The sequence below is a fragment of the Manis javanica genome, chromosome 5, assembly GCF_040802235.1.
Source record: "Manis javanica isolate MJ-LG chromosome 5, MJ_LKY, whole genome shotgun sequence".
In the NCBI taxonomy this organism is placed as follows: domain Eukaryota; kingdom Metazoa; phylum Chordata; class Mammalia; order Pholidota; family Manidae; genus Manis; species Manis javanica.
In genome coordinates this window covers 21,159,120-21,181,891 of record NC_133160.1, presented here as the reverse complement: position 1 = coordinate 21,181,891, position 22,772 = coordinate 21,159,120, and the positions used below count along the sequence as shown (strand labels likewise).

The 22,772-nt window shown below is 39.2% G+C and overlaps 1 protein-coding gene across 1 annotated transcript in view; it reads left to right on the top strand.

Moving 5' to 3' along the window:
* Positions 1 to 22,772, top strand: part of CNBD2 (cyclic nucleotide binding domain containing 2) — a 64,479-nt gene that overhangs the window by 19,440 nt on the left and 22,267 nt on the right. The window contains exons 9-10 of the mRNA XM_037012695.2: positions 4,272 to 4,449; positions 6,379 to 6,499. Coding sequence (XP_036868590.2) covers positions 4,272 to 4,449; positions 6,379 to 6,499 — 299 coding nt within the window. The remainder of the gene's footprint in view (positions 1 to 4,271; positions 4,450 to 6,378; positions 6,500 to 22,772) is intronic.

The window sequence follows — 22,772 nt, the reverse complement described above, 5'->3', positions numbered from 1 at the left end:
TCCTGTGCCAGTACCAAATTGTCTTGACTACTCTGGCTTTGTAGTAGAGCTTGAAGTTGGGGAGCGAGATTCCCCCCACTTTATTCTTCTTTCTCAGGATTGTGTTGGCTATTCGGGGTCTTTGACGGTTCCATATGAATTTTTGAACTATTTGTTCCAGTTCATTGAAGAATGCTGTTGGTAATTTGATAGGGATCGCATCAAATCTGTATATTGCTTTGGGCAGGATGGCCATTTTGACGATATTAATTCTTCCTAGCCAGGAGCATGGGATGAGTTTCCATTTGCTAGTGTCCTCTTTAATTTCTCTTAAGAATGTCTTGTAGTTTTCAGGGTATAGGTCTTTCACTTCCTTAGTTAGGTTTATTCCTAGGTATTTTATTCTTTTTGATACTATTGTGAATGGAATTGTTTTCCTGATTTCTCTTTCTATTAGTTCATTGTTAGTGTATAGGAAAGCTACAGATTTCTGTGTGTTAATTTTGTATCCTGCAACTTTGCTGAATTCCGATATTAGTTGTAGTAGTTTTGCAGTGGAGTCTTTAGGGTTTTTTATGTACAATATCATGTCATCTGCAAATAGTGACAGTTTGACTTCTTTACCAATCCGGATTCCTTGTATTTCTTTGTTTTGTCTGATTGCCATGGCTAGGACCTCCAGTACCACATTGAATAACAGTGGGGAGAGTGGGCATTCCTGTCTTGTTCCTGATCTCAGAGGAAAAGCTTTCAGCCTCTCGCTGTTCAGTATAATGTTGGCTGTGGGTTTATCATATATGGCCTTTATTATGTTGAGGTACTTGCCCTCTATGCCCATTTTGTTGAGAGTTTTTATCATGAATGGATGTTGAATTTTGTCGAATGCTTTTTCAGCATCTATGGAGATCATCATGTGGTTTTTGTCCTTCTTTTTGTTGATGTGGTGGATGATGTTGATGGATTTTCGAATGTTGTACCATCCTTGCATCCCTGGGATGAATCCCACTTGGTCATTATGCAGTGTTTTGTTTATCCATTCATCCATTGATGGACACTTCAGTTACTTCCACGTTTTCTCTATGGTGAATAATGCTGCTATGAACATGCATGTACAAATATCTCTTTGAGATCTTGATTTCTTTTGAATATATACCCAGAAGTGAAATTGGCTGGATCATATGACAATTCTGTTTTTAACTTTTTGAGGAAACACCATACTGTTTTCCACAGTGGCTGCACCATTTAAATTTCCACCAACAGTGCACAAGTTTACAATTTCTTCATATCCTCAGCAACACTTGTTATTTTCTTTTTTTAAAAATAAATATCCATCCTAAGAGGTATGAGGTATTATACTATTATAGTTTTCATTTGCATTTACCTAATTATTAGTGATATTGAGCAAGTTTTATGTGCTTATTGGCCATTTGTATATCTTCTTTGGAAAAATGTGCACATCTTTTTCCCTTTAAGATCCAGTTATTTGGTGTTTTTTGTTATTGTTGTTAAGTTTTAGGGGTTTTCTGGATGTTAATCCCTTATCAGATACATGATTTTCCAATATTTTTTCCCATTCTGTAGGTTGCCTTTTTACTCTGTTAATATTAATCTTTTGATGCACAGATTTTAAAAGTTTTCATGAAGTCCAGTTTGTCTATTTTTTCTTTGTTGCCTGTGCCTTTGGTATATATCCAAGAAATCATTGCCAAATCCAGTGCTGTGAAGCTTTGTGTTATGTTTTTTTTCTAAGAGATTTTATAGTTTTGTCTTACATTGAGGTCTTTGATCCATTTTGAGTTAGTTTTGCATATGGTGTTAGGTTAGGGTCCAAATTCATTTTTTTTTAGCATATGGATATCCAATTTCCCAGCAGCATTTGTTAAAAAGACTGTTCTTTCTCCATTGAATTGTCTTGGTACTCTTGTCAAAAATCATTTGACCATATATTCAAAGGTTTATTTCTGGGTTCTTTATTCTATTCCATTGTTCTGTATGTCTGTCTTTATGCCAGTACTACACCGCTTTGATTACTATAGCTCTGTAGTAAGTTTTGAAATCAGGAAGTGTGAGTCCTCCAGTTTCTTTTTCCTTTTTTGAGATTGTTTTGGCAACTGGGGTCTCTTGAGATTTCATTTAAATTTTAGGATAGGTTTTTCTATTTCTGCACCAAAGTCATGGGGATTTTGATAGGAATACACTGAAGATCTATAGCTTGCTTTGGGGGCTATTGGCATCTTACTTAACAATATTAAGTCTTCCAATCCATGAACATGTTATGTGTTTCTATTTATTATGTCTTGATCTTGAAATAAGTCAAAAAGACAAATACATAATTCCATTTATATGAACTTTTTCTTTGTGTACCTTTCTGCTCTCTTGTACTCTGTCCTGTGAACTCTGCCTTGTCCTCCCTGGACTCTCAATCTGTCTAATCAATTTAGGGAGGTTGATGGGCTCCACCTCAGTTCCCTGTTGCTGCACTGTGGCCCAGAAAATCTCTAGGCAGTAAACTGGGGCAATAGCAGGGCTCACCCCATATTTTCTATTTCTTGGATGCTGTTCTTCATGGCCTGATACCCAATGTTTTAAAAGCCATTTTTTCTTATATTTAGCCCAGTATTTTAGTCATTTCAAGTGGAAGAGTAAATCTAGTCCCTGTTAGTCCATTTGGCTGGAAGTCTAGATCTATATTTCTTAATAGCTGAGTTTTATTCTACTGTATGGATATACCATAATTAATTAAAGCAATGACCTTTTACAGGGTATTTGAGTTATTTCCAGTTTTTCATTGTTACCCTACTGTGGTGAATTTTATGGTGTGTTTATCTTTGCATACTTGTTGAAGGAAACATAATGGATAAATTCTTAGAATTACTGGGTCAAATAATTGATCCATTGTGACTGACTATGCACATTTAAAATATTGATAGATATTGCCAAAAAAGCCTTCCAAAAAGGTTTATTCAGGGCTCTGTCTGTGTGTTTTGTTAATCCAGGCCTACTTATACAGTTTGGATTTATTTCTATTAACATTACTTTTTTTTTCCATTTTATTAACTTTTTTTAAAGTATCATTGATATACAATCTTTTGAAAGTTTCACATGAACAACACTGTGGTTTCAACATTCACCTATATTACCAAGTCCTCACCTCTCCCATTGCAGTCACTGTCTATCAGGGTAGTAAGATGCTGTAGCGTCATTACTTGTCTTCTCTGTGCTGTACTGCCTTCCCTGTGAATTATTGTAATTGTGAATTATAGTCCCTCTTAATCCCTTTCTCCCTCCCCACCCACCCTTCCCAACCCCTTCCCTTTGTTAACCACTAGTCCCTTCTCAGAGTCTGTGATTCTGCTGCTATTTTGTTCCTTCAACATTACTTTTAATACTTGATTCTAACAGCAGATATCTATATTTTAAATCAGTGCTTTTGAGGTTTAATTTTCATCCAGTGAAATGCACACATTTACTGTGTAGTTCAGTGAATTTTGACAAACATACTATAACCACCATAGTCAAGTTATAGAACATGTTCATCACCCCAAAAAGTTCCCTGTGTTCCTTTCCAGTCAGTCTCTACCCTTCACCCCTGGCCCTCAGCAACCATCTATCACTAAAGTTGTATTTGTCTTTCCTAGGGTTTCATATAAATGGAATTATACAGTATGAATTCTTTTGTGTCTGGTTTCTTTCATACAGCATAGTGCTCCCAAGTAGTTGGTTTACTCTTGGTGATCTTGTTAGTAACTCTCATAGAGGGCCTATTACATGCCTGGTACTATGCTAAGTATAGTCCGTACTTTATCTGTAATTCTTACAATAGACCTACTAGGGCTCTGCGAGCTTATGTGACTCATCCATGGTTCTATGGCTGGTCATCCATTTATCTTTTTATTGCTGCTCCTGCAGTCCTGGTTTGAAAGCCCAGATAAATGTGATCTGTTAATGGAAATACATGAGCTTTGAATCATATAGACCTGGGTTCAAATCTAAGCTTCATCCCTTTCATGGGTGACTTAAACTCTGCTGTTCATCTATCTCTTAGATCTGCATGTCTTAAATGAGGCCAATGATACTTGTCTGGGTGTAATGAATGTAAAGGCTCTAGCTCAGGCCTGGCACAAAGGGACAATACATGGAAACCACAGTGTTTTTCTTTTCTGTTTTTCTTAATTATCTCATGCACCAGACTAGCCAGGAGAGTGACTATGGTATATATATCTCCAACTACCACAACAACCCTCATATATGCAAAGACCCACTAGTGTGTTTTTCTGTGCTTTTTCTAACAGAACCTTCTCTTGCGGAGAGATTTAAGGAATTTCAGATCAATTCATATCCTGTACAAGACTTTAGCTCTCTGAAACTTCTGCATCTTCAGAAAGCCTGGGAGCAAAAGGGGACCAGCTTCAGTAGGAAGATTAAAACCTCAGAAAATTGTCTTCCAAAGACCATGGGTTCAAAGGTCAAGTAAGTTTAGCTCTTAGCAAATGGATGGGTCCATTCTGGTTGAAAAGGGGGATATGACTTACAGGGCAGAATATCAGAGATTCTGGGAGGGGCTGGAGGTAGAGGTTGGGGTATGTGTGGAAGGCAGCCTAGAGAGGTCCTAGGTTTGATATCCAAGAGCTGCATTCCCTACCTCTAACGCACAGGGCCACTTTAGGCAGTCAGCTGCTTCCTTTCTCATGGAACCCACTGAGGAAGAAGGGGAAGGACGTACCTTTGGCTCTGATACTCTGTCCATGTGTCACTGGGCCTTTGCGCCTCGGAGTCTCTTCAGAGAATTCTACCCATCTAAGAGAAGCAGTAAATAAGAGTCTGGGCTTTAGAGTCAGCTCAAGCCAAGACCAAATCCTGGCTTGGCTATTTATTTTAGTTTTGTGTTCCTGGGCAAGGGTCTTGACTACTCCAAGCTTTAGTTTCCTCATCTGTGGATAGTAGTATCTTAAGTTTCAGGGTTGTTGCAAGCCAGCAGTCATGATAATTATAGCTAACATTTATGGAATACTCAATGCCTGGTACTGGATTATCTAATTTTAGTCCTCACAATAACCCCGTGAGGTAAGTACTATTATTATCACTACCATTTTCAGGCAAGAAAACCAAAGTACAGACAGAGATTAAGTTACTTGTTCAAAGTCACACAGGTAGGAAGTGGCAGAGCCAGAATTCAAACCTGATCAACTTGTTAGCACCATCTTGTTACTTTGTACAATTGTCATGATGGGAACAAGGTGGATGCGCAATGAGGGCTGTGCTTTTGCCTCAGCCCAGAGAGGCTGAGAAGCAGAAAAGGACACTCAGTGGGTACCTGCCTAGAGGCAGCTCAACACTAGGCCCAGAGGAACATAACACACAACTTCCCCATCAAATATGAAACAAAAATATTACAATGATATTAATAATGACATTAGTGTCGCAGTCTCCCTGTTGCCCCAAGTACCACTTCATTCAAGTCCTTTACTTATTAACATTTCCAGCCTGCTTGCCTCAGTAATGAGCATCCCATGACTTCTGAGTTTTTTTCCCTCTGATGGGTATTCTTTCCAAGGGAACCAGTGCTTGAAATCCCAGTCTCAGATCTTCTGAAGGTAGAGATGGAATAGAACCAGTTTTTTGGCTGTAAATCAGTAAGGGAAAAGGGACAGGTTAGAACCAAAAGTGAAAAATAAAGGACATGCTGGGCATCTGCCACCCATGTATATGTCCTGGGGTGGGGGGGGTGCCTTGTTTATATGTCGGGTGAGCCTAGCTATGTTCTCATCTCATAAATAATCTTTTCCCTGCCTCTAATCCGGATAGCACACATAGCCTGACTCTGACTTCTACCTAGCCTGAAACCAAAGCAAGCACAGCAAGATTCTCTGTGTAAAATCACCTCCAACCTGACCGAAGTACAAAGTCTGCAGGCTGCCCAGAGATACCAGTCTTTGAAAACAAACAAACAAAAAAGCCATCTCTTCCCTGCTTGCCTGTGGAGAAGAGGGGCCTCAACCTCTGCTGTGTCCCCAGGGGTACAGAGCAGTCTGTTTCATTCTCAGACAAATCTGACTTAGAAATTCCTTCCTCATGTTGAGCATGTCAGCCAGCCTGGACTTCTTACCATCAGGCTTGGCTCACTGCATGAGATTGTCAGCCCATTCTTTCATGTAACAGACTTCAGATGTTTAAAGGGGGTCCTAGCTCCTTCTCTCCCAAGTCTGTGCCCTATTAAACTTCTCCAATTCTCAACACGCTGTCTCCCAGAGCTTGATGTTGATTTTCGTACCTTCTGGGGAGGTGTGAATTCTCTACGGAGGGGAGATCTCAATTTGCAGTAGAGTTGGGGCATTTATCCAGGGTTTTATGAACCGGCTGTGGTATAAATGAGTTCTCCTAACAACTGTCTAATTTCAGATCCAGGTGTCCTCATTTGATCGAATTTTCCATGATCAATACCAAGTGTGGTTATCTCCCCAAGGAGGCTGCAGTGGGGGCTTACGTCAAGATCCATACTGTGGAGCAAGGAGAAACTGTGGTAAGTGTGTAGAGAGCCTTGTTTATGATAGAGCATATAACATTGTGGGCTATGAGTGTTAAGTCATGAGAGTAGAGGTTGAAAAACATCCTACTCTGTATTCAGTGATATTAAGGAATATTGTTGATTTTCTTGATGTGATAGTGGAATTGCAGTTATATTTTTAAGATCCCTTATATTTAGAAGATACATATCAAAATATATTTGCAGATAAAATGATACAAGATCTGGTACTTGATTTAAAATAATCTAAGAACAAAGCAAGGATGTCCCTTTTCACCACTCCTTTCTAGTATTATAATGGAAGTCCTAGCTAGTGGGTTAAGACAAGAAGATGAAATAAAGTGTATATAGATTAGGAAGAAAGACTTAAAACTGTCTTTGTTTGCAGATGACATAATTGTCTATATAGATTATCCCAAAGGATCAAAAACAAAACAAAACAAAAAACACCCCAAAACTTCTGAAGCAAATAAATGATTAAAACAAAGTTACAGGATATAAGGCAATGAACAATTGGAATTTGAAATTAAAAATGCAATACCATTTATAATAGCACCAAAAAATGAAATACATAGGTGTAAATCTAACAAAATATGTTCAGGATCCATATGCAGAAAACTATTTATAATGAAGGAATTCAAAGAATTCCATTAAATAAATGGAGAAATATTCTATGTTCATGTATTGGAAGATTCAATATTGTTAACACGTCATTCTTCCCAACTTAATGTATAGATTCAGTGCAATCTCAATCAAAATCCCACCAGTTTATTTTGTGGATATAGACAAACTGATGCTAAAATTTACATGGAAAAGTGAATATAAACTGTGGTAAATCCAAACAATTAAATAGTATTAATCAATAACAAGAAATGAACAATCAAGCCAGAAAAAGCTTTGAGGGAACTTAAGTGAATATTTTAAGTGAAATAAGCCGATATGAAGAAATTAAGTATTGTATGATTCCATTTATATGACATTCTGGAAAAGGCAAAGTTATAGACGTAGTAAAATGATTAGTGGTTGCTAGAGTTTTGGAGTTCAGGGGAGGGATGAATAGGTAAAGCACAAGGGATTTTTAGCATAGTAAAATTATTGTGTATGTTACTGTAATGGTGGATACAAAACATTAAACTTTCATCAAAACCCATAGAATTTTATAGCACGAACAGTGAAACTTAATGTAAACAATTTGTTTTTGTTTTTGTTTATTTATTTATTTATATTTTGGTATCATTAATCTACAATTACATGAGGAACATTAGGTTTACAAGACTCCCCCCTTCACCAATTACCCCCCACAAACCCCATTACAGTCACTGTCCATCAGCTTAGTAAGAAGTTGTAGAATCACTACTTGTCTTCTCTGTGTTATACAGCCCTCTCTGAGCACCCTCCCACATTATACATGCTAATCATGGTGCCCCCTTTCTTTTTCCCCCCACTTATCCCTCCCTTCCCACTCATCTTCCCCAGTCCCTTTCCATTTGGTAACTGTTAGTCCATTCGTGGGTTCTGTAATTCTGCTGCTGTTTTGTTCCTTCAGATTTTTCCTTTGTTCTTATATTCCTCAGATGAGTGAAATCATTTGGTACTTGTCTTTCTCTGCCTGGCTTATTTCACTGAGCATATTACCCTTTAGCTCCATCCATGTTGTTGCAAATGGTAGAATTTGTTTTCTTCTTATGGCTGAATAATATTCCATTGTGTATATGTACCACATCTTCTTTATCAATTCATCTACTGATGGACACTTAGGTTGCTTCCATTTCTTGGCTATTGTAAACACTGCTGTGATAAACATAGGGGTACATCTGTCTTTTTCAAACTGGGCTGCTGCATTTTTAGGGTAAATTCCTAGAAGTGGATTCCTGGGTTAAATGGTATTTCTATTTTGAGCATTTTAAGAAACCTCCATACTGCTTTCCACAATGGTTGAACTAATTTACATTTCCACCAGCAGTGTAGGAGGGTTCCCCTTTCTCCACAACCTCTCCAATATTTGTTGTTTGTCTTTTGCATGGTGACAATCCTTACTGGTGTGAGGTGATATCTCATTGTGGTTTTAATTTGTATTTCTCTGATGACTAGCGATGTGGAACATCTTTTCATGTGTCTGTTGGCCATCTGAACTTCTTCTTTAGAGAACTGTCTGTTCAGCTCCTCTGGCCATTTTTTAATTGGATTATTCACTTTTTGTTTGTTGAGGTGCATGAGCTCCTTATGTATTTTGGATGTCTTTATCCGATCTCTCATTTCTGAATATATTCTCCCATACTGTAGGATGCCTTTTTGTTCTATTGGTGGTATCCTTTGCTGTACAGAAGCTTTTCAGCTTGATATAGTCCCACTTGTTCATTTTTGCTTTTGTTTCCCTTCCCCCTGGAGATATGTTCATGAAGAAGTCACTCATGTTTATGTCCAAGACATTTTTTTTAATTACTTTATTTATTTATTTATTTATTTATTTAACTTTGGTATCATTAATCTGCAATTACATGAGGAACATTATGTTTACTAGGCTCCCCCCTTCACCAAGTAACCCCCCAAAACCCCATTACAGTCACTGTCCATCAGCATAGTAAGATGCTGCAGAATCCCTACTCATCTTCTTTGTGTTGTACAGCCCTTCCTGTGACCCCCCCACTACATATGCTAATTGTAATGCCCCCTTTCTTTTTCCCCACCCTTATACCTCCCTTCCCACTCATCCTCCTCAATCCCTTTCCTTTCGGTAACTGTTAGTCCATTCTTGGGTTCTGTGATTGTGCTGCTGTTTTGGTCCTTCCGTTTTTCTTTGTTCTTATACTCCACAGATGAGTGAAATCATTGGTTACTTGTCGTTCTCCGCCTGGCTTATTTCACTGAGCATAATACCCTCTAGCTCCATCCATGTTGTTGCAAATAGTAGGATTTGTTTTCTTCTTATGGCTGAATAATATTCCATTGTGTATATGTACCACATCTTCTTTATCCGTTCATCTACTGATGGACAGTTAGGTTGCTTCTATTTCTTGGCTATTGTAAATAGTGCTGCGATAAACATAGGGGTGCATATGTCTTTTTCAAACTGGGCTGCTGCATTCTTAGGGTAAATTCCTAGAAGTGGAAATCCCAGGTCAAATGGTATTTATATTTTGAGCATTTTGAGGAACCTCCATACTGCTTTCCACAATGGTTGAAAATTTACATTCCCACCAGCAGTGTAGGAGGGTTCCCCTGTCTCCACAAACTTGCCAACATTTGTTGTTGTTTGTCTTTTGCATGGTGGCAATCCTTACTGGTGTGAGGTGGTATCTCATTGTGGTTTTAATTTGCGCTTCTCTGATGACTAGCGATGTGAAGCATCTTTTCATGTGTCCGTTGGCCATCTGAGCTTCTTCTTTGGAGAACTGTCTGTTCAGCTCCTCTGTGCATTTTTTAATTGGATTATTCACTTTTTGTATGTTGAGGTGCATGAGCTCTTTATATATTTTGTCTGTGAATCCTTTATGGGATCTCTCATTTATGGGATCCAGTATGGGGAATATATTCTCCCATACTGTAGGATGCCTTTTTGTTCTATTGATGGTGTCTTTTGCTGTACAGAAACTTTCAGCTTGATAGTGTCCCACTTGTTCATTTTTGCTTTTGTCTCCCTTGCCTGGGGAGATATGTTCATGAAGAAGTCACTCATGTTCATGTCCAAGAGATGTTTGCCAATGTTGTTTTCTAAGAGTTTTATGGTTTCATGACTTACATTCAGGTCTTTGATCCATTTGGAGTTTACTTTTGTGTATGGGGTTAGACACTGATCCAGTTTCATTCTCTTACATGTAGCTGTCCAGTTTTGCCAACACCATCTGTTGAAGAGACTGTCATTTCCCCATTGTATGTCCATGGCTCCTTTATCGTGTATTAATTGACCATATATGTTTGGGTTAATGTCTGGAGTCTCTATTCTATTCTACTGGTCTGTGGCTGTGTTCTTGTGCCAGTACCAAATTGTCTTGATTACTGTGGCTTTGTAGTAGAGCTTGAAGTTGAGGAGCAAGATCCCACAACTTTATTCTTCCTTCACAGGATTGCTTTGGCTATTCGGGGTCTTTGGTGGTTCCATATGAATTTTTGAACTATTTTTTCCACTTCATTGATGAATGCTGTTGAAAATTTGGTAGGGATTGCATTGAATCTGTATATTGCTTTGGGCAGGATGGCCATATTGACAATATTAATTCTTCCAAGCCAAGAGCATGGGAGAAATTTCCACTTGTTACTGTTCTCTTTAATTTCTCTTAAGAATGTCTTACAGTTTTCAGGGTATAGGTCTTTCACTTCCTTGGTTAGGTTTATTCCTAGGTATTTTATTCTTTTTGATGCAATTGTGAATGGAATTGTTTTTCTGATTTCACTTTCTGTTAGTTCATCGTTAGTGTATAGGAAAGCAACAGATTTCTGTGTATTAATCTTGTATCCTGCAACTTTGCTGAATTCCGATATTCCAGTGGTTTTGGAATGGAGTCTTTAGGGTTTTTTATGTACAATATCATGTCATCTGCAAATAGTGACAGTTTGGCTTCTTCTTTACCAGTCTGGATGCCTTATATTTCTTTGTTTTGTCTCATTGCCGTGGCTAGGACCTCCAGTACTATGCTGAATAACAGTGGGGAGAGTGGGCATTCCTGTCTTGTTCCTGATCTTAGAGGAAAAGCCTTCAGCTTCTCGCTGTTAAGTATGATGTTGGCTGTGGGTTTGTCTTACATAGCCTTTATTACGTTAAGGTACCCATTTTGTTGAGAGTTTTTATCATGAATGGATGTTGAATTTTGTCGAATGCTTTTTCAGCGTCTATGAGATGATCATGTTTTTTTTTGTCCTTCTTTTTGTTGATGTGGTGGATGATGTTGATGGATTTTCGAATGTTGTACCATTCTTGCATCCCTGAGATGAATGCCAATTGTTCATGGTGTATGATCCTTTTGATGTATTTTTGAATTTGGTTTGCTAATATTTTGTTGAGTATTTTTGCATCTATGTTCAACAGGGATATTGGGCTGTAATATTCTTTTTTGATGGGGTCTTTGCCTGGTTTTGGTATAAGGGTGATGTTGGCTTCATAGCGCAATTTTGTGAGTATTCCCTCCTCTCCTATTTTTTGGAAAATTTTAAGGAGAATGGGTATTATATCTTCTCTGTATGTCTGATAAAATTCCGAGGTAAATCCATCTGGCCCGGGGGTTTTTCTCTTCTTAGTTTTTTGATTACCACTTCAGTTTCATTGCTGGTAATTGGTACATTTAGATTTTCTGTTTTTTCCTTGGTCAGTCTTGGAAGGTTGTGTTTTTCTAGGAAGTTGTCCATTTCTTCTAGGTTTTCCAGCTTGTCAGCATATAGATTTTCATAGTATTCTGTAATAATTCTTTGCATTTCTGTGGGGTTCATCGTGATTTTTCCTTTCTCATTTCTGAATTTGTTGATGTGTGTTGGTTCTCTTTTTCTCTTAATAAGCCTGTTTAGGGGCTTATCTATTTTGTTTTTTTCCTCAAAGAACTGGCTCTTGGTTTCATTGATTTTTACTATTGTTTTATTCTTCTCAATTTTATTTATTTCTTTTCTGATCTTTATTATGTCCCTCCTTCTGCTGACTTTACGCCTCATTTGTTCTTCTTTTTCCAATTTCAATAATTGTGACTTTAGACTATTCATTTGGAATTGTTCTCCTTCTTTAAATATGCCTGGATTGCTGTATACTTCCTCTTAGTACTGCTTTTGCTGCTTCCCACAGAAGTTGGGGCTTTGTGTTGTTGTTATCATTTGTCTCCATATATTGCTTGATCTCTATTTTTTTTTTTTTTTTTTTTTTTTTAGATAATTATTTTTTATTGAAGGGTAGTTGACACACAGTATTACATTAGTTTCAGGTGTACAACACAGTGATTGAACATTTATATACATGATAATTCTAGGTACCAGCTATCACCATACCAAGTTGTTACAATATTTTGACTATATTCCTTATGCTATACATTACATCCCAGTTACTTATTTATTTTACAATTGGAAGTGTGTGTGTATATATATATATATATATGTTTTTTTTTTTTTTGTGAGGGCATCTCTCATATTTATTGATCAAATGGTTGTTAACAACAATAAAATTCTGTATAGGGGAGTCAATGTTCAATGCACAATTCTTAATCCACCCCAGGCCTAATTTTCATCAGTCTCCAATCTTCTGAAGCATAACGAACAAGTTCTTACATGGAGTACAAATTCTTACATAGTGAATAAGTTACATGGTGAACAGTACAAGGGCAGTCATCACAGAAGCTTTCGGTTTTGCTCATGCATTATGAACTATAAACAGTCAGTTCAAATATGAATATTCATTTGATTTTTTTTTTTTTTTTTTTTTTTTGAGAGGGCATCTCTCATATTTATTGATCAAATGGTTGTTAACAACAATAAAATTCAGTATAGGGGGGTCAATGCTCAATGTACAATCATTAATCCATCTCAAGCCTAATTCTCGTCAGTCTCCAATCTTCTGAAGCATAACGAACAAGTTCTTACATGGTGAACGAATTCTTACAGAGTGAATAAATTCTTACATGGTGAACAGTACAAGGGCATTCATCACAGAAACTTTCGGTTTTGATCATGCAATATGACCTATAAACCATCAGGTCAAATATGAATATTCATTTGATTTTTGTACTTGATTTATATGTTGATCCCACATTTCTCCTATTATTATTATTATTTTTATTTTTAATAAAATGCTGAAGTGGTAGGTAGATGCAAGATAAAGGTAGAAAACATAGTTTAGTGCTGTAAGAAGGCAAATGTAGATGATCAGATGATCAGGTGTGTGCCTATGGACTAAGTATTAATCCAGGCTAGACAAGGGCAGCAAGACATCCACGGATGCAGAAGATTTCTCTCAAAGCAGGGGGGGTGAGGTTCTGAGCCTCACCTCTGTTGATCCCCAAATTCTCACCTGATGGCCCCCCTGCGACTGTGCCTGTCTTAGGTTGTTCCTCCCTTGAGGAATCTTACCCGTCTCTGGCTAACCAGTCATCTTCCGGGGCCATACAGGGAAATGTAAAGTTGGTAAGTGAGAGAGAAGCCATATTGTTTGCAAAGGTTAGCTTTTTACTTCTTTGCAGATTTATGCCCTGTGGCTTCTATGCCCAGCACTTGTCTCGAGGTATCTTTACCACCTGGAGGAATTATGATACTCGGTAAATTCGATATGAGGCACGAATTCTATTTAAGGTTTGTAATTAGGAAGGAAGAAGAAAAGCTATAGATGTAGCATATGAAGGAAACTTGGGAGGATTGATTATTTCTTTGACATATCTTCTTGTATAGTACCTTAAGTATGTATAGGTTTTAAACTACTAACTAATTTGCACACACATATTAACATAATAGGAATACGGTGACATAAACAAAGCAAATCTATAATTACCAGCCATCTCCAGTGAAGCCAAGAAAACCATTTAGGCACCCTAGGCATTTGTGAAAATTTATCTATAATATGATGGATATTTTCCAACTGTACTTGAACCATCAGACAAATTAAAGCAGCCCATTTCTGGGATCTGTTCACATCCCATATGTTCTTTTAACCATAGATAGTCTATAGTCATGAGATTTTGGGGTGCTACAACTTGCACCCCTCCCAACTCCTGGTTGAGTTCCAACAGTACAGATCCAGTCAAATTCGTTGTCTCACTGTATGCACATGCCAGCCTAGACATCTCCCTCCTCCTTCTTATGGCAAGTCCAGGAGACGGTGGGCTGGATGCAGCCACAACCGCAGCATCGTCCGGATCCCTGGGGAGGCTTTTTGATGATCATCCCCCGGCACGAGTCCTCCAGAGAGTGCTGATGCCGGAAGCTCCTCCTCATATCGTATCTTATTTCATTTTCTGGGTATCCAAGCTAGGCCTTGATCTTCTGCGTAGAAACAAACAGACCCTTTGCCCACACTTTGACATGCCCTCTATACCACTGTGCAGAACTCATTGGAGGTCAGCACACAGTAACTGCTTTTTTTTTTTTTTTTTTTTTTTTAATTAAGAGAAAGGAATATTATCAGAAAAGAGTACCTCCATAGCTGATCATCTGACACCCTTTAAGTGATCAACATTAAGGATATTTAAAGCATGCGTTGATCTTTGATTTACCAATAGTTTTATCCTGTTAACGAGTAATCCCCCTTTTCTTTCTTTCTTTCTTTTTTTTTTTTTTTTAAATTTTTAATCTACCCTTACATGAAGAATACTATGTTTACTATGCTCTCCCCTATATCAGGTCCCCCCTAACAACCCCATTACGGTTACTGTCCATCAGCTTAGCAAAATGTGGTAGAGTCACTACTTGTCCTCTCTGTGTTGTGCAGCCCACCCTCCCCTTTCTCCCTCCCCCCCATGCATGCTAATCTTAATACCCCCCTTCTTCTTCCCCCCCCTTATCCCTCCCTGCCCACCCATCCTCCCCAGTTCCTTTCCCTTTGGTACCTGTTAGTCCATTTTTGGGTTCTGTAATTCTGCTGCTGCTTTGTTCCTTCAGTTTTTCCTTTGTTCCTATACTCCTCAGATGAGTGAAATCATTTGGTATTTCTCTTTCTCCGCTTGGCTTATTTCACTGAGCATAATACTCTCCAGCTCCATCCATGTTGCTGCAAATGGTTGGATTTTTCCACTTCTTATGGCTGAGTAGTATTCCATTGTGTATATGTACCACATCTTCTTTATCCATTCATCTACAGATGGACATTTAGGTTGCTTCCAATTCTTGGCTATTGTAAATAGTGCTGCGATAAACATAGGAGTGCATCTGTCTTTCTCAAACTTGATTGCTGCGTTCTTAGGGTAAATTCCTAGGAGTGGAATTCCTGGGTCAAATGGTAGGTCTGTTTTGAGCATTTTGATGCACCTCCATACTGCTTTCCACAATGGTTGAACTAATTTACATTCCCACCAGCAGTGTAGGAGGGTTCCCCTTTCTCCACAGCCTCGCCAACATTTGTTGTTGTTTGTCTTTTGGATGGCAGCTATCCTTACTGGTGTGAGGTGATACCTCATTGTAGTTTTAATTTGCATTTCTCTGATAATTAGCGATGTGGAGCATCTTTTCATGTGTCTCTTGGCCATCTGTATTTCTTTTTTGGAGAACTGTCTGTTCAGTTCCTCTGCCCATTTTTTAATTGGGTTATTTGTTTTTTGTTTGTTGAGGCGTGTGAGCTCTTTATATATTCTGGACGTCAAGCCTTTATCAGATCTGTCATTTTCAAATATATTCTCCCATACTGTAGGGTTCCTTTTTGTTCTATTGATGGTGTCTTTCGCTGTACAGAAGCTTTTCAGCTTAATGTAGTCCCACTTGCTCATTTTTGCTGTTGTTTTCCTTGCCCGGGGAGATATGTTCAAGAAGAGATCACTCATGTTTATGTCTAAGAGGTTTTTGCCTATGTTTTTTTCCAAGAGTTTAATGGTTTCGTGACTTACATTCAGGTCTTTGATCCATTTTGAGTTTACCTTTGTATATGGGGTTAGACAATGGTCCAGTTTCATTCTCCTACATGTAGCTGTCCAGTTTTGCCAGCACCATCTGTTGAAGAGACTGTCATTTTGCCATTGTATGTCCATGGCTCCTTTATCAAATATTAATTGACCATATATGTTTGGGTTAATTTCTGGGGTCTCTAATCTGTTCCACTGGTCTGTGGCTCTGTTCTTGTGCCAGTACCAAATTGTCTTGATTACTATGGCTTTGTAGTAGAGCTTGAAGTTGGGGAGTGAGATCCCCCCTACTTTATTCTTCTTTTTCAGGATTGCTTTGGCTATTCGGGGTCTTTGGTGTTTCCATATGAATTTTTGAATTATTTGTTCCAATTCATTGAAGAATGTTGCTGGTAATTTGATAGGGATTGCATCAAATTTGTATATTGCTTTGGGCAGGATGGCCATTTTGACGACATTAATTCTTCCTAGCCATGAGCATGGGATGAGTTTCCATTTATTAGTGTCCCCTTTAATTTCTCTTAAGAGTGACTTGTAGTTTTCAGAGTATAAGTCTTTCACTTCCTTGGTTAGGTTTATTCCTAGGTATTTTATTCTTTTTGATGCAATGGTGAATGGAATTGTTTTCCTGATTTCTCTTTCTATTGATTCGTTGTTAGTGTATAGGAAAGCTACAGATTTCTGTGTGTTGATTTTGTATCCTGCAACTTTGCTGTATTCCGATATCAGTTCTAGTAGTTTTGGAGTGGAGTCTTTAGGGTTTTTTATGTACAGTATCATATCATCTGCAAATAGTGACAGTTTAACTTCTTCTTTACCAATCTGGATTCCTTGTATTTCTTTGTTTTGTCTGATTGCCGTGGCTAGGACCTCCAGTACTATGTTAAATAACAGTGGGGAGAGTGGGCATCCCTGTCTGGTTCCCGATCTCAGTGGAAATGCTTTCAGCTTCTCGCTGTTCAGTATAATGCTGGCTGTGGGTTTATCATAGATGGCCTTTATTATGTTGAGGTACTTGCCCTCTATTCCCATTTTGCTGAGAGTTTTTATCATGAATGGATGTTGAATTTTGTCAAATGCTTTTTCAGCATCTATGGAGATGATCATGTGGTTTTTGTCTTTCTTTTTGTTGATGTGGTGGATGATGTTGATGGATTTTCGAATGTTGTACCATCCTTGCATCCCTGGGATGAACCCCACTTGGTCATGGTGTATGATCCTTTTGATATACTGTTGAATTCTGTTTGCTAATATTTTATTGAGTATTTTTGCATCTACATTCATCAGGGATATTGGTCTGTAATTTTCTTTTTTGGTGGGGTCTTTTCCTGGTTTTGGTATTAGGGTGATGTTGGCTTCATAGAATGAGTTTGGGAGTATTCCCTCTTCTTCTATTTTGTGGAACACTTTAAGGAGAATGGGTATTATGTCTTCTCTGTGTGTCTGATAAAATTCCGAGGTAAATCCGTCCGGCCCCGGGGTTTTGTTCTTGGGTAGTTTTTTGATTACTGTTTCAATTTCTTTGCTTGTAATTGGTTTGTTTAACTTTTGTGTTTCTTCCTTGGTCAGTCTTGGGAGGTTGTATTTTTCTAGGAAGTTGTCCATTTCTTCTAGGTTTTCCAGCTTGTTGGCATATAGGTTTTCATAGTAGTCTTTAATAATTCTTTGTATTTCTGTGGAGTCTGTCGTGATTTTTCCATTCTCATTTCTGATTATGTTGATTTGTGTTGACTCTCTTTTTCTCTTAATAAGTTGGGCTAGAGGCTTATCTATTTTGTTTATTTTCTCAAAGAACCAGCTCTTGGTTTCGTTGATTTTTGCTATTGTTTTATTCTTCTCAATTTTGTTTATTTCTTCTCTGATCTTTATTATGTCCCTCCTTCTGCTGACTTTAGGCCTCATTTGTTCTTCTTTTTCCAGTTTTAATAATTGTGATGTTAGACTATTCATTTGGGATTGTTCTTCCTTCTTCAAGTGTGCCTGGATTGCTATATACTTTCCTCTTAAGACTGCTTTCGCTGCATCCCACAGAAGTTGGGGCTTAGTGTTGTTGTTGTCATTTGTTTCTATATATTCCTTGATCTCTATTTTGATTTGTTCATTGATCCATTGATTATTTAGTAGCATGTTGTTAAGCCTCCATGTGTTTGTGAGCCTTTTTGTTTTCTTTGTAGAATTTATTTCTACTTTCATACCTTTGTGGTCTGAAAAATTGGTTGGTAGAATTTCAATATTGTGGAATTTACTGAGGCTCTTTTTGTGAGCTAGTATGTGGTCTATTCTGGAGAATGTTCCATGTGCACTTGAGAAGAATGTATATCCTGTTGCTTTTGGATGTAAAGTTCTATAGATGTCTATTAGGTCCATCTGTTCTAGTGTGTTGTTCAGTGCCTGTGTGTCTTTACTTATTTTCTGCCCGGTGGATCTATCCTTTGGGGTGAGTGGTGTGTTGAAGTCTCCTACAATGAATGCATTGCAGTCTATTTCCCTCTTTAGTTCTGTTAGTATTTGCTTCACATATGCTGGTGCTCCTGTATTGGGTGCATATATATTTAGAATGGTTATATCCTCTTGTTGGACTAAGCCCTTTATCATTATGTAGTGGCCTTCTTTATCTCTTGTTACTTTCTTTGTTTTGAAGTCTATTTTGTCTGATATTAGTACTGCAACCCCTGCTTTCTTCTCACTGTTGTTTGCCTGAAATATGTTTTTCCATCCCTTGACTTTTAGTCTATGCTTATCTTTGGGTTTAAGGTGAGTTTCTTGTAAGCAGCATATAGATGGGTCTTGCTTTTTTATCCATTCTATTACTCTATGTCTTTTGATTGGTGCATTAAGTCCATTTACATTTAGGGTGACTATTGAAAGATATGTACTTATTGCCATTGCAGGCTTTAGATTCGTGGTTACCAAAGGTTCAAGGTTAGCTTCTTTAGTATCTTACTGCCTAACTTAGCTCGCTTATGGAGCTGTTATATACACTGTCTGGAGAGTCTTTTCTTCTCTCCCTTCTTATTCCTCCTCCTCCATTCTTCATATGTTGTGTGTTTTGTTCTGTGCTCTTTTTAGGGGTGCTCCCATCTAGAGCAGTCCCTGTAGGATGCCCTGTAGAGGTGGTTTGTGGGAAGCAAATTCCCTCAGCTTTTGCTTGTCTGGGAATTGTTTGATCCCACCATCATATTTAAATGATAGTCGTGCTGGATACAGTATCCTTGGTTCAAGGCCCTTCTGTTTCATTGCATTAAGTATATCATGCCATTCTCTTCTGGCCTGTAGGGTTTCTGTTGAGAAGTCTGATGTTAGCCTGATTGGTTTTCCTTTATAGGTGACCTTTTTCTCTCTAGCTGCCTTTAAAACTCTTTCCTTGTCCTTGATCCTTGCCATTTTAATTATTATGTGTCTTGGTGTTGTCCTCCTTGGATCCTTTCTGTTGGGGGTTCTGTATAATTCCATGGTCTGTTCGATTATTTCCTCCCCCAGTTTGGGGAAGTTTTCAGCAATTATTTCTTCAAAGACACTTTCTATCCCTTTTCCTCTTTCTTCCTCTTCTGGTATCCCTATAATACGAATGTTTTTCCTTTTGTATTGGTCACATATTTCTCTTAGTGTTGTTTCATTCCTGGAGATCCTTTTATCTCTCTCTATGTCAGCTTCTATACGTTCCTGTTCTCTGGCTTCTATTCCTTCAATGGCCTCTTGCATCTTATCCATTCTGCTTATAAATCCTTCCAGGGATTGTTTCACTTCTGTGATCTCTTTCCTGACATCTGTGATCTCCTTCCGGACTTCATCCCACTGCTCTTGCATTTTTCTCTGCATCTCATCCCATTGCTCTTGCATTTTTTTCTGCATCTCTGTCAGCATGTTCATGATTTTTATTTTGAATTCTTTTTCAGGAAGACTAGTTAGGTCTGTCTCCTTCTCAGGTGTTGTCTCTGTGATCTTTGTCTGCCTGTAGTTTTGCCTTTTCATGGTGATAGAGATAGTTTGCAGAGCTGGTACAAGTGACCGCTGGAAGAGCTTCCCTTCTTGTTGGTTTGTAGCCTTTTCCTGGGAGAATAGCGACCTCTAGTGGCTTGTGCTGGGCAGCTGTGCGCAGACAGGGCTTCTGCTTCCTGCCCAGTTGCTTTGGGGTTTATCTCCGCTGTTGCTGTGGGCTTGGCCTGGCTGGGGCTGTTCCTCCAAAATGGTGGAGCCCCGTTGGAGGGGGAGCAGCCAGGAGACTATTTATCTCCGTAAGGGGCCTCTGTGCTCCCTGCTGCCCAGGGGGTTAGAGTGCCCAGAGATCCCCAGATTCCCTGCTTCTGGTCTAAGTGACCTGTCCTGCCCCTTTAAGATTTCCAAAAAGCACTCTCCAAACCAAAACAACAGCAGCAACAATGAGAGAGGGAACAGAAACAAAGAGAAAAAAAAAAGGAAAAAAAAGGAAAAAACAAGCGATTTTTTTTTTTTTTTTTTTGTCCTCAGGTGCCGGTCCCAGGCACCCGCTCACTGGTCCTGCTGCCCTGTCTCCCTAGCACCAGGGTCCCTGTCCTTTCAAGGCTTCCAAAAAGCACCCACCCACCGGTCCCGCAGGGAAGGAACGCTCAATATTCTTTGTCCTCAGGCACTGGTCCCACGCACCCGCTCACCAGTCCCGCCGCCCTGCCTCCCTAGCACCGGGGTCCCTGTCCCTTCAAGGCTTCCAAAAAGCACTCGGCAAAAAGAGAGAAAAAAAAGGGGAAAAACGCGCGATTTCTTCCGTCCTCAGGTGCTGGTCTCAGGCACCCACCCACCGGTCCCACAGGGAAAAATGCGGGATATTCTTTGTCCTCAGGTGCCGGTCCCAGGCACCCGCTCACCAGTCCCGCTGCCCTGCCTCCCTAGCACCGGGGTCCCTGTCCCTTTTAGGCTTCCAAAAAGCACTCGCAGAAAAGAGAAAAAAAAAAAGGGGAAAAACGCGCGATTTCCTCTGTCCTCAAGTGCCGGTCTCAGGCACCCGCCCACCGGTCCCGCAGGGAAAAACAGGGGATATTCTTTGTCCTCAGGCGCCGGTCCCAGCCACCCGCTCACCAGTCCCGCCACCGTGCCTCCCTAGCACTGGGGTCCCCGTCCCTTCAAGGCTTCCAAAAAGCGCTCGCCAAAAAGAGAAAAAAAAAAAAAAAAAAGGGGAAAAACGCGCGACCTCCTCCGTCCTCAGGCACCGGTCTCAGGCACCCGCCCCCAGGTCTCGCAGGGAGAAACGCGGGATATTCTTTGTCCTCCGGCGCCGTTCCCAGGCACCTCCTCACCGGTCCCGCCACCCTGCCTCCCCAGCAACGGGGGCCCGTCCCTCTAAGGCTTCCAAAAAGCGCTCGCCAAAAAAAAAAAAAAAAAAAAAAAACCGCTCCGGTTTCTCTCCACCCGCCGGGAGCCGGGGGGAGGGGCGCTCGAGTCCCGCCGGGCTGGGGCTTGTATCTTACCCCCTTCACAACGCGCTGGGTTCTTGCAGGTGTGGATGTGGTCTGGATGTTGTCCTGTGTCCTGTGGTCTCTATTTTAGGAAGATTTTTCTTTGTTATATTTTCATAGCTCTATGTGTTTTTGGGAGGAGATTTCCACTGCTCTACTCACGCCGCCATCTTGGCTCCGCCAATCCAGGTATCAGCTTGATCTCTATTTTAATTTGGTTGTTGATCCATTGATTATTTAGGAGCATGTTGTTAAGCCCCCATGTGTTTGTGAGCCTTTTTGCTTTCTTTGTACAATTTATTTCTAGTTTTATGCCTTTGTGGCCTGAGAAGTTGGTTGGTAGAATTTCAATGTTTTTTGAATTTACTGAGGCTCTTTTTGTGGCCTAGTATGTGGTCTATTCTGGAAAATGTTCCATGTGCACTTGAGAAGAATGTGTATCCTGCTGCTTTTGGATGTAGAGTTCTGTAGATGTCTATTAGGTCCATCTGTTCTAGTGTGTTGTTCAGTGCCTCTGTGTCCTTACTTATTTTCTGTCTGGCGGATCTGTCCTTTGGAATGAATGGTGTGTTAGAGTCTCCTAAAATGAATGCCTTGCATTCTATTTCTTCCTTTAATTCTGTTAGTATTTGTTTCACATATATTGGTGCTCCTGTATTGGGTGCATATATATTTATAATGGTTATATCCTCTTGTTGGACTGACCCCTCTATCATTATGTAATAACCTTCTTTATCTCTTGTTACTTTCTTTGTTTTGAAGTCTATTTTGTCTGATAGATGTACTGCAACATTTGTTTTTTTCTCCCTATTGTTTGCATGAAATATCTTTTTCCATCCCTTCACTTTTAGTCTGTGTATGTCTTTGGGTTTGAGTTGAGTCTCTTGTAAGCAGCATACAGATGGGTCTTGCTTTTTTATCCATTCTATTACTCTGTGTCTTTTGATTGGTGCATTCAATCCATTTACATTTAGGGTGATTATCGATAGATTTGTACTTATTGCCATTGCAGGCTTTGGATTCGTGGTCACCAAAGGTTCAAGGGTAGCTTCTTTACTATCTAACTGTCTAACTTAACTCGCTTATTGAGCTATTATAAACACAGTGTGATGATTCTTTATTTCTCTCCCTTCTTATTCCTCCTCCTCCATTCTTTATATGTTAGGTGTTTTACTCTGTGCTGTTTTGTGTTTCCTTTGACTGCTTTTATGAGTGGTTGATTTTATTTTTTGCCTTTAGTTAGTATTTTGTTGGTCTGCTTTCTTTCTGTGATTTTGTTTTCTCTGGTGACATCTATTTAGCCTTAGGAGTGCCTCCATCTAGAGAAGT